Source organism: Protopterus annectens, chromosome 5.part0 (assembly GCF_019279795.1).
Source record: "Protopterus annectens isolate FY-2018-M chromosome 5.part0, PAN1.0, whole genome shotgun sequence".
Taxonomy (NCBI): domain Eukaryota; kingdom Metazoa; phylum Chordata; order Ceratodontiformes; family Protopteridae; genus Protopterus; species Protopterus annectens.
Genome location: NC_056735.1, coordinates 827624220 through 827637009, shown reverse-complemented (window position 1 = coordinate 827637009; position 12790 = coordinate 827624220). Strand labels below are relative to the sequence as shown.

Sequence of the window (12790 nt, the reverse complement as noted above, 5' to 3'; positions counted from 1 at the left end):
TCTTGGAGGCTAGTATTTTTAGTTAGGGGGTGTGGGGGGGTATAGCACCCCACCTGCTGGGTTAGAGATTGTGAGGTTTGCGTTTTGTTTCTTTTTGGGTAAGTGGAACCAGAACACTTACAACAAGACTGTATTATTTGTCATGAGTTCAACCCCTGAGCTTCAGCACACAGGAAAAAAAAGCTGATTTTAAAGTTATTACTGCTGTCTTCCTTTTCTGAAACCATTGCTGGAGTTCAGTCCCCAAAGTTTAAATCTAAAGACCCGTCAAAAAGGTCTAGGTCTTTTGATTCTCCAGCATCTACCTCTTCTGAACCAAGAAGAAAGAAAGAAAGAAAAAATAGATCCAAAGCTACGACCAAGCCAACCATCACCATATCAGAACACACATATTTCAGATCCTACATCTTCAGATCTGAAGCCCGTACCAAAAACCATGTATTCACCAAGTCTGTTTCTGGGACCTTCCAGGGTGCCCTCTCTCTTTAGAAAGACACTCAAAGTCGCCGTCCCTGGTATCCTCTCGTTCCTCCAGGAGTATCATGGAAGCAGATGTGGAAAGAATGATGAGGAAATTTTTCATGGAGCAAGTTCAGATGGGAGTTCTCATGGTTTCTACTCCTTCAGTTCAGGAAGTCCATCCGTCTACCACTTCACGGATAAAAGCTCCTTCTCTAATTCATCCTTTGGTTTTAGTGCCATTAGATCCGAGCTTTCTGGGTCCATCTGGTTCAGATCCGAAGAGAACATTGTTTTCAGATCTGACTACTGCTCTGAGTTCAATGGCTGTGATATGCTCAGAGCTGGATGACTGTCAAAGCTGAAGCTTCACTGTCATATCAGAGAGAATGGGGTCAACTTCATGTTATTTTCTGCGCCATCTCTTTATCTCAGAGCTTCAGCATTGGATAGCTTGCCTCCATTTTCTGCCACAGGTGGATAGCTCTTGGAGTGAAGGGAGGTGAAGAGCCAGAAACTCACTTTCTTGGCTCCATTGCCTTCCTTCTCTCCAGAACAGTCTGCCTTTGAGGTAATCAAAAGAGGGGTCTCTGCTCCAGCAGGTCAGATGGGTCCTTCCCCCCTCAGATCCACTCTCTACTTCTCAGATGATTTTGCACCATGATCCACAACATTCTACCCCACAGAGACAGCCAGCCCAAAACTTCCAGTTGCACAGCAGGGTATTTTGATCTCTTCTGACACTTCTCAAGACAACCTCACCGAGGAAGTCCCTAGGAAAAGAAAGTTTAAAAGGAGCCACTTGGACTCTCCTCAAGAGTCAGTCATTGAGGATACTGATTTCAATGAAGGGGAGGGGTTGCCAAAATCACCACCTGATGACATCTCATTTGGAGACATTCTTGAGATCCTAAAGCAAAAGGGTGGCTGATCTTTACAAAACCTTTCATCGGCGCAATCAGTATTTCTGGAAAAATTTGGTACTGGTCCATCTACTTGTTGGGTTACACCTCTGGTGAATGAACTTATTGATTTGATCCCCAAGCTGGCGTGGATGGAACCTGATACAATTAAGCCAATCCCCAAAAAATCAGACCAGATTCTGGCTCCACAAGTAGGTCAGGGATGTTGGAGTAAAGGGCTTCCAGTAGATGCCATGGCTGTGGCAGCAGTTAGAAAAAAGGAACTCACTGAACATAAATTCCACAGTCCAGCCTCCTAATAGAGAGTCAAGGGTGATAGACAGATTTGGGAAGTGTGTTTATGCTTCAGCAACATTTGCACTTAGACCACTGAACTATTTAACACATTTTACTAGGCTACAAAGAGATTTGATTAAAGAATTATCCAAATCTCTTTCTGGAACTGGAGCTGCTGAGGCTCAATCTCCATTAATCTCTCAATTGGCTACCCTACAGGCTATATCCAATTCATCCATGAGGCTTACCTCACTCTCTACAGGAGGTACTTCAAGGGCTGCGGGTTTAGGCATTTCCAAAAAAAGGCTTGCCTGGATGTGCTTGTGTGATTTTGCAGAACCCTTCAGAAAATCTCAGAGTCCTTTCCAGGACCCATGTGGAGTTAGCTCCCCCAGAGGCAGAAGGGGGATGATAATGGAAGATGATGCTCCCATGGCAGAGAGGGCCCACAAAATGAGGGGGGTCTAGGGATTCCTTTTCTGACAGACCCTTTCAGTGCTACTGAATGGAGGCCTGATTGCCTACTTCTGGAGGCAGTCAGGGATCGCTTATATCTGCACCAAAGATCCTGGCTAAGTATTACAAAAGACTGTTGGGCATAGAGAATTATTTCTAGAGGTTATATAATTCCCTTTTCCCTACCTCCTCCATTATCCAGACAAATTCCTGATTTTCCACCCAATCAGAGGAAAGCAGCAGCACTAGAAATCCAAAAGATGCTAGAAAAAAAATCATCCAAGAGGTCCTACCACATCAGATAGAATTCGGAACTTACTCAAGATTCTTTTTAGTGCCAAAGACAACAGGGGAATGGAGACCAATTTTGGATCTCAGTGTATTGAACAAATCAGTGCGAAACAGTAACTATGGTAGCTTCTCTTCCTCTATCACGAGTGCAAACAATAAGGACGCAGGTCAGGAAAATAATTTGCAGTGCAGAATTTCAGCCCAATTGATTCTGCAAGCTCTGGGTCAATGTCAGGACCAATAATTTTAGTCCCTTTAGCAAAATTCCAGATTAGAATTCTTCAAGGGATGCTAGCAACACAATGGTCAGTGCTTTCTCAGTACATGTCTCAGAAGATAAGAATAACTCAGTTATACAAATTATATCTTTCCTGGTGGGTGCAGTCAAAACAACTGTTACAAGGTCATTCTTTCATCCTTCCTCAGCCCAAAAACATTGTGACAATGGACATTTTCTAGATTGGGTGGTGGGGGGACGTCCTAGGGAAAACAGTCAAAAGCACTTGGTCCTCTGTAGCGGCAAACTTGCATATCGGTGTTCTGGAGATGAGAGCAGTGCTCTTAGCACTGCAGGCATTCCAGGACTTTCTTCCTCTTGGGGCAACTACAATACAGACGTACATCATGTCAGTAGTCTGGTACATCAACAAGCAACGGAGAAGCAGATCTTATCCCCTGTGTCAAGAAGCCCTCAGAGTGTGGCAATGATTGATATTTTCCAACCACTTTCTAATAGCAACACATATTCTGGGGAAGTTCAGTGTGATAGTAGACAAACTGAGTAGGTCCATTTTACTACCTCATGAGTGGTGTCTCAACAATAAAGTGACAGAAATGATTTTCAGTCGGTGGAACTAGCCTTGTTGTGATCATTTTGCATCTCCCCTAAACAACAAGTTCAGCAGCATCTTTGCCCTGATCCCCCTACTGGTAGAATCACTGAGGGATGGTCTGCTCCACGAATGGTCCCCCGATATTCTGTATGCTTATCCCCCAACTCCCCTAATTCCCAAATTCCTTCAGAAAGCAGCCTGGTTAAAGAGCAACATCATCCTCATTGCACCTTACTGGCCTCGGCCGATTTGGTTCCTCTTCCTTTGACCTCATTTACTATATCAAGCTTGGATTCTGGATCCAATTCCAAATCTTCTGCCTCACTCGACAGGCATGGTTCACCCAGATGTCTCAAATATCAAACTAACAGCATGGTTTCTTCAATTACTTTGATAGTCAGGCAACCAAAGCTTTCTTTCCCTGTTCATTCCATACTTTAATCTTTCCATAAACCCTCCACTAGGAAACTCTACAGGAGTAATTGGAGAATGTTTGTTTATTGGGCATAAAAGAATCAGATATACCCCTTCTCAGAAGGAATTCATTCTGTTCTAGAATTTTTAGTGAGTTTGTTTAATGAGCATGTTAGTTCATCAGCTATTAATGTCCAACTCTCAGTAATCTCTGATTTTCATGTGGGATTTCAAAACTCTTCCGCTTCCTCTAAATTGTATAACACATTTTTGAAAGGTACTGTTATGCTGAGACACCAGTATAAAGACCCCATGCCACCATGGGATTTAAATATTTGACCTGGAAAACTGTCTTTTTAGTAGCAATTACATCTGGTAGAAGAATTTCAGAACTTCATGCATTATCTTCTATGCCCCCATATTTGATTTTTCATAAGAATAGGGTCACGTTAAATAGTAATGCTTCCTTCCTTCCTAAGTTGGTGTCAGAATCCAACATTAACCAAACCATTAACTTGCCAGTATTTTTCCCACATTATACAAATAAAGGGGGATATATGCTGCACTTACTGGATTTTCATAGACGATTACACTTCTACCTAGACAGAATAAAAGAGATTAGAAAGACAGATCAGTTATTTGTTTCCTTTGCACATAAAAAATTGAGCGAATCAGTTACAAAGATACCTCTAGCTAGAAGGCTGACAAATTGCATCTCCTTTATCTGTAACAAATTCAATCTCCCCTTACCAAAACCATTAAAGGCTCTTTTAACCAGATGTATGGTAATTTCTGCTGTATTCCATTCTAGAGCTTCTATGGACGATATATGTGCAGCAGCAACTTGGTCAAATCCTCATAGTTTTATCACGCATTATAAACTAGATTTGGTCTTGAGGGGAAGAACAGCATTTGGATCAACAGTACTCAGGAATATCCTTTCTTAGAGTCAATCTCAGGATTTTAGCTAGCTGGGGACTCTGCCCCATTAGTTTAAGAATGAATGAAAATACAACAGCAGATAAAGAAGTTATGTACTTACCATAATGTTCCATCTGTGTTGTCCATTTTCATTCTTCTTCAACTCCAGTTATGGTATTTCTTTTATAGGCTTCCTGTCAAACTGCAAACAAGATCTGAGGGATGTTAGGGTGGTGCATTATGGGTAGGAAAGGAGCATGAGAGTTTGTTTGTGGTCATGAGCTAGTAAAATGGCTGAGCCGGATCTGAGGATTGGATATGATCCCATTAATTGAGGAAGACTGAAAATGGACAACACATATGGAACATTATGGTAAGTAAATGACTTATTTTTCTTCTCTAGCCTGACCTCCCTCCAGCCCAGAAGTTTCCTGGCCATCCTCTCCTGCAAGCTCCATTAAGTACTCACGCTGTTAATCAAACTCAGGATACCTGGGCAGCAGTTAGTGCTTTATCACTTTATGCCAAAGGAACTGATTCTGATATCTAGGAAGGCTCAAAGTCTTCTGTGGGATTTGAGGGAGGCTCAACATGAGACAGTCTTAGACCGAGTGTTGCTGAGTCAAAACTAAAGTCGGATGTATAAATAAAATGATTCATTAATTCATTCATTGTTCTTTACCATTTTAATCCATTGATGAGGAGTTAATTCTACCCAAGTACTCATTGACAACAAAGCATTGAAACTAATCCTGACATGGTACCAGCCCATTGCAGGGTGCAAAAACATAATCATTCAACACAGCTTCATCATTGTATCACTTATGACAGATTACAAATGTGAAAGGAAACTGAAGCACCCTGCAAATACCTATAAATACAATGGGAAGACATGTATACTCCACACAGAAGGCACTCACTCCAGGCAAGAACTGAAGTGTGTGAGGTACTAACTGCTGCCTCACTGTGCCACATGTCCTTACTGCTTATTTGCAACCTCTTTGATGATAACTACAACCCTTAAAAAGAGCAGTCTTCTTACCAGCATTCAGATGTAAAAAATTAAACCACTTTGCACATGAGGTGGGTCTCCCATAGTGCTCTTAGAGCCCTATAATTCTGATGAACTTATAAAATGACACATATCCAGGAATGTTTCAGACAAGTGAAGTGCACATTTAGAAAAGGAAAGAAGGTCAGTGGTAACATACCTGACTTGCACCTGCAGTGTTTAGTCTGGACATTGGTCATGGTCTGGTTTTGATTTCATAAGTTCTGTATATGTTTGTATGGATTTTCTGTGTATTCTGGTTTCCTCCCATCTGCCCAAATCATGTTGGTTAACTGGCTACACTAATATATATATATATATATATATATATATATATATATATATATATATATATATATATATATATATTACTGAATTGACCGTGGACTTTGTGGGCAATTTTGTGTTCATAGGCAAGTACTAGGCTAGCTAGCTACCTTTGTGGGCTATTTTAAGCCTAGCCAATTTCACCAAAGGGGGAGAATTAAACCCTGTACCTTGTATCACCAAGGTAAGCACCTTAACTAGGGTAGCTAGCCTAGTACTTGCCTATGAACACAAAATTGCCCACAAAGTCCATGGTCAATTCAGTATATATATATATATATATATATGTATATATATATATATATATATATATATATATATATATATATATATATATATATATATATACGCCAAGCCCCAACACCAGGGCTGAAGAGTAAATAAATTAGGCATGGGTTTCCATGGTGTATGCATGTGTGTGTGTGTGTGTGTGTGTGTGTGTGTGTGTGTGTGTGTGTGTGTAAATGTCAGATAAAAGACAGAAGTGGTTTTGGAGTACCGGGTCAAATATCTAAACATAGAAAACCAGCTAAAGAATCATAAATTCCCATGACAGTGTAGAACTCTGATAACCCATCTTTTGCAGTTGTACTTTAAGAGAGTTCCAAAGTTTATATACGCATTTACAACTCCAGAACATATGAAGAAGATCCGCTGTTTGATCTGCACAGTATGGACAAATTGGAGAATTCCTAGGGTTAAATAGCACATAAATTACTTCTGAAACAAACTAACAAAAATATTAATAACCCGAAAATATGGGAAAAGGTCTTCAATATTATATTAGCATGATACTGATTTTAGGAATATATTAAATATAGGAAGCATTTCATGTAGATATTGTATAAATGGTTTGTAGTAGTTATAGTGTATTATGTGTGTGATGTTTATTGTATTTTTGTAATGTTTTTGGAAAATATATTTCAATAAAAATTTATTATGGAAAAAAAAAAAAAAAAGAAAACCAGCTAAAGGCATGCATGTATTAATACACATTTAGCTTCATATGCAGCAGAGATGAGCCTCAGAGTTATTTTGTTAAAAAGGGCATGTTGAATAAACTTCTTCTCAACAGTAACTAGATCCTTGAAATAACATATATACAGTGTGTTTTTTCATCTGAAATTACATAATTAATGTTAAAAAGTCACTTACTACTTTGCCTGGGTGTTCAAATATTTCTCTCACTTCTTCCAGAGAGCATCTTTCTTCCAAGCACTCACGTTCTACACTACCAACTCTTATTTCTTCCAGACCGCTGTTGGCCCGCTTCTGTCTTTGGACAAGGAAATTTAGTGCATCTTCTTTCTTGAGAAAGGCTGCGTGACAAATATCATTAATTAGGTTGATATCAGTAATGGTTTAATCTGTGTCAAAGTTACTGTACGTAGTTTCAAACTGAGGATCATAGCAGTGTTTTAAGCAGCTATGGCAGGTAACTACATGCCACTTGATCAATGATGACTTGTCCTTATTAATTTATAATGCTTGTTACCTAAACAAAAAGGTATGAATGACACTTTCTCCTGTATAGGAGGTTATGCACCCCACGTCCACTCAATATATATACCCACATTTGAGGCTATCGTTCACCAGAGTGATCCGCTGTGGCGACCCCTAAAAAGTCGAAAGAAGAAGAAGATTCACCAGAGTACGCTGTATTTAGCATGGTGTGTGGATTTTGTTTTTGTACAAGTCAAGCTTTCCCACACTTTCATCTGTTCATTCCCCAATACCTATCTTAACCTTTTTAAAATCACAAGAAGCTAAAGTCTATCTCAGATCTCAAGTGTAGCAAAGTTGGGAAACTAATTCTGGATAAGATGCCCATGTGTCACAAGTGATATACACATACACACACACACACACACACACACACACACACACACACACACACACACACACACACACACACACACACACACAAACACACACAATCACACAGTGTACATTACCCCACTACTTGAAGGGTCACCATTTCACATAAACATGCCTTTGAGATGTTGGTGGAAACCACCACCACCAGCAAAAACCCACAAAGATAATGAGGATGATGTGGGAATGCCAGACAAAAACCACCTGACTGGGAATTGAATGGGAGAAATAAGTGTTATGAGGCAGTAAAACTAACAGCTGCAACACTGCACACTTCACACTTTCAAATTCAATGTAATATTGCTGCTGAATTCAACTGCAAAAAATGTTTACTATTGATCACATCAGATGATGTCTGCCAGCTAATATGTAACAACATATGTCTACATTAGTATTATTTAGACAATGAAATGATTCTAAATCATTGCAACATATCTAATGGCTTGTCTCCGTAACTGTACTGTGGTAGTTTGCAAAACTTTACTGCACAAATTAAGTGCATCTTTAATCATCAGTTATTTTTAGGAAGACAACCTAAATATTTACTTGTTTCATAAATTTGTCTGGCATTAATATCACATTGATACTGATAACCAGAAACTACACAACTCAGGTTGGCTGAAGATGTACCCAAGTTTTAAAGTCTGTATTTTCATGAGATAAATAATAGAACTGTTTATTTATTGGTTTCAGTCTGAGAATACACTGGGTCTCCGATTACTTACATTAGTGAAAAATGAGTCTGGAAGCCATATCTTTAAATCCAGTGTCATATAACCTTCTTAAGGATGACCAGTACCTTGCTTACAGATTATGAGGGATCCAATAGTCCAAAACCTCTTATACCTCCAAAAGTCAAACAGTTCCATCAGCATTAGAGCCAGAGGAATAGATTTGTCATGCAGTACCTACCTCTTCTTTAGAACAAACTTCTAATCCAAGTTAAGCAGTATGACACAGTGTTTGCCTTTAAAAAGGAGCTGAACAGCTGCATGCTTATTCACAAATTCTCCCCTAGTATGACTGTCCTGGTCCTTCTTGAAAAGGGAGACAAGGCCTAATTGTGGGTAGTGGCAAGGCAAAAATTGCCTTCTGGCTCAATTATCTTGTAACTATAATCCTATGAAGAAAGTCTTAAGTGGGTGAAATGTACAAGCAATATTATAATAATAATCCAATTATACTGTTTTTGTTTTCTGTAAATATACAAAAGTGGCATCTGAAGTACTAGAAAAACTAATATTTCATAGAATTGACACTCTAATCCAGAACTTCATTCACCATAAATTTTATAGGTTCATACATTTATAGGTGTTTACTAGGCTAACGACCACAGGGGCCTTTTTAAGCCTTGCCATGCATTGCGAATCTCTGACAAGTTCTGGTACCTGACAAGTGTGAGGAGGGGTTTGGAAGATGAAATATTACAAGCAGGGGCCTCAGAAATGAATCATTTACATGCTGCCTGTGTCCATTAGAGACAGAGGTGTTGAACCAGAGATGAATTTTCTGTTCCCAATCCAGCTGTCCATGTTACACTTGAAATGGGTTCACGAGGAACTCTGCTTCAGTTAGATGGGGATCCTTTTCCAGAGATGGGTTAGCCTCTGGGATACACTCTTGTCTGTTCCTATTTATATCACAGGCAAGGTTTAAGTCTTTAGAATGAGTAATTCTGACGTTGTTTGCTTTGTGGATATGCAGGAAGTCAGTCAGAGTAGGGTCTGACAATGCCTTGTATGCCAGGCATAGATCTCCCCTCAACAGCCTGTAGGAGATAAAATACAGGGATAGGGCCTTGAGGCAGTTTGCAATGGACATTTTACTTATGCCCTGTATTCTTTTAGTGAGGAACCTCTGCGGATGCTCCAGTTGTTGGATATGCCTAGTTAGCTACATACCAAAATGAGCATTGTACTCAATGACAGGTCTGACAAATACCGAGTACAGTGGAACAATGACATCCTTAAACCTTGATGCTGTACCTTTGTTTATAAGTTGTGCAACATAAAATGAGTTGCTCACTACTGTAGACACATGAAGGTATGGCAGACACATGATGGCCAAAGGACAGATTACTGTATATGTGCGTCCCTAAATACCTGACTACTGGGTAACTCTAAGGGGTGTGTTGTCAATATGATAGTTACCAGGGGTGGATGACTTCCTGAAAGATACTATTATGCATTTTTGGTATTTAGTTTTAGTCCATGGCTCTGACACCAGTTGTTTGTCTGTGTTAGCCCTTCCTGGAGAACATTTTTGTCAGTGTGGGATTCAATGACAGCTCCTAATTTGCAATCATCTGCAAATGTAGTCAGCTAGAGATTATTGACAGTGGCCATGACTTCTGAGAAGTAAATGTCAAAAACGAGCGGCCCAAGGACCAATCCCTGAGCGACTCCACTTGTGACTGGCCTCGTTGTAGAGGTGGTCTCCCCAATTCTAATTTATTGGGTCTTGTCTGTGAGCCACTTGTCTATCCACTGGATGACATACGGGTTTGTACCTAGCATCTTGAGTGGGGTATTGTGTAAAATGCCTTGGCCAAGTCAAGGTAGGCAGTGTGAACAATTTTACCCTCATCCGTTGCTTTGGTGACCTTCTCAAAGAAGTCCACCAGGTTGAGTAGGCATAACCTGTCCTTGATAAAACCAAACTGGGCTGGGTCTAGTGTCTGATGGGTTACCATATCATTATTTATCATTTCCATGATAATTATTTTCATGGCTTTGCATATAAGACCAGTGAGACTTATGGGTCTGTAGTTTCCAGGGTCTGTAGATTACCCACCTTTGATCAGAGGGATGACTGTTGCTCTTCTCCATTCAAGAGGCATGAAGTCTGTTTGGAGGCTACAGCTAAATAGAAAATCCAGAAGGCCTGATAGGTCATGTTTCATGCTATTTAGAAGGCATCCTAGGATATTGTCTGGGCCCATTGATGCAGTGCCCTTGGCCTTAAAAAGAGCATTAAGGACCTGTTCCATAGTGATAGAAGGGGGGGGGGAGTATATTTGATGATATTTCCTGAGGGATGGTTGAGAGGGAGAGAGGGGTAAAGTTCATTTTTTATTTATCATGAGTAAAGGTGCCAGTTTGCTTGATTGACTGCTCTGAAATTAGACTTTGCTGAAGGAACAATGACAACAATCAGAAATTACTCAGTATAGTCATGGGCATAAATCCCAAAATTTCATTGCATGGAAGTATGATTTCATTTTTTAATAATTGTAATTCAAAGTCTCTTATCACTGCATGTAAACAGAACAAATCAGCATTAATATTATAAACTGCATAACAACATATTTTAGTATCACATAAGCATATAACATACATGTTAATGTATGTAAGTGCTCAAACAACATATCATAACACAGTATAAGATATGGTGGTAAGGCAGGTCAGTATTATATTCAAAAGACATCAGAAATTCAGCTTAGACAGAAACATACAAGCTACCATCTTGCTATAATGCAGAAAAATAGGTCACTTCAAACTATTAGTCACAGATGGAAGTCTGGGATCTGATTATTCATATGGATTCTGGAATGTTATAGCATTTTGGGCCTTTTAGATATGTCTTCAGAAAACAATTTTAATCAATTTGGAGATATCATGAGTGAAAAGGAACAGAACACTATCTCCCCATTATATGAATATGTGTATATCACTGAAGGTAAATTGACCTACAAAGGAAGTTTGTCCAAATTATATGTTAATTATAAATAATAATAATAATAATTTTGATGTAAAATTCTGGAAGTTTTTAGATAGTAGCGGATAGAATGACTCAAGAGATTGTAAGAATAAAACTTTGCTACTTAAATCAGTTAGTCAAACTTTTTCAAGTTTATACCGGAAAGTTTTAATGTGGTAATATATACGTAGAATGTTTGTTACTCTCCATAAAATCTCTGAGTTTATAAAAATGACTTCTTCAGTTTGTTGGAGATGTAAAGATGTAAAAGCTGATTGGACACACATGTTTATGGATTGTGAAAAATTATATGTATATTGGGAAGAAATAAGTATTTTTTAGAGGGTTATGATCTGATAATTAATCTGTTTGTTTCCCCATTAACCCTTGACTTGTCATATGGCACCATGAAAGTTATCCAAAAAGAAGGACTAGATATACCAGGACACAGTCAGACTTGGCTAGTTATTAATACCTAACTGATTTACTTTGTCTGGTCCAATACATAAACATCTACCTGAAAATATCTTTATACCTCTAGATGGAAAATGTCTGGAGTTTAAGAAACAATGGCAAACCAGCCATATAGTGACAATTGCACAGTTAAAGTCGCCCAATGCATCTCAACATTGATTTAATATCTAGTAGGAGAGCTATTGCATAGATATGCCAGGATAGAGCTGCATAAGTAGGTAGCACACTGCTGAAGGGAGCATGAATCACACCAAGAGGTGGACTGCACTATGACAGATCATGTTATATGCACCAAATAGTGTTCATAGAGCATACCAAGTACAATGCTTATCCATGCTGGTGACAGCCCAGACAAGGGTTACACATCAAAGTGCCTATTATGCTTATACTGAAAATGAGAAGCAGATCTGTTGATAGCATAGTCAAAAAAGGAAGAACAAGCAAAGGAACACAAGAAAGAACAACTGAAAGGGAAGAGTGTGTGAGGGGGAGGAGGGATATTTTTGTGAGACCAGTAAGCATTTTTTAAGTAGGGCAGAGTGATTGGTAGCATGGGGAAGGTGTAGGTAGGAGAGAGGATACAGGGATGTTAGCAGGAGCAAACAAACTGACACAAAAGACAGACAAAGACAGGGGTGCTACTGACATGAATGTAGGGCCACAAAGGAAAGACACAGACAAAGAGAAGTAAAGAAAATTAGAGATGGGGAGGACTGAACAACAAACCGGGAACAGATTGGCACACAAGGAAAGTGAACAGCATAACGGGGGTAATTAAGGGCGAGGACTGA

At 39.3% G+C, this 12790-nt stretch overlaps 1 protein-coding gene across 1 annotated transcript in view; it reads right to left on the bottom strand.

The window, feature by feature from the left end:
• LOC122802847 (coagulation factor VII-like) overlaps positions 1–12790 on the bottom strand; it is a 366027-nt gene that overhangs the window by 210850 nt on the left and 142387 nt on the right. The window contains exon 2 of the mRNA XM_044072638.1: positions 7107–7270. Within this exon, the coding sequence (XP_043928573.1) occupies positions 7107–7270 (164 nt within the window). The remainder of the gene's footprint in view (positions 1–7106; positions 7271–12790) is intronic.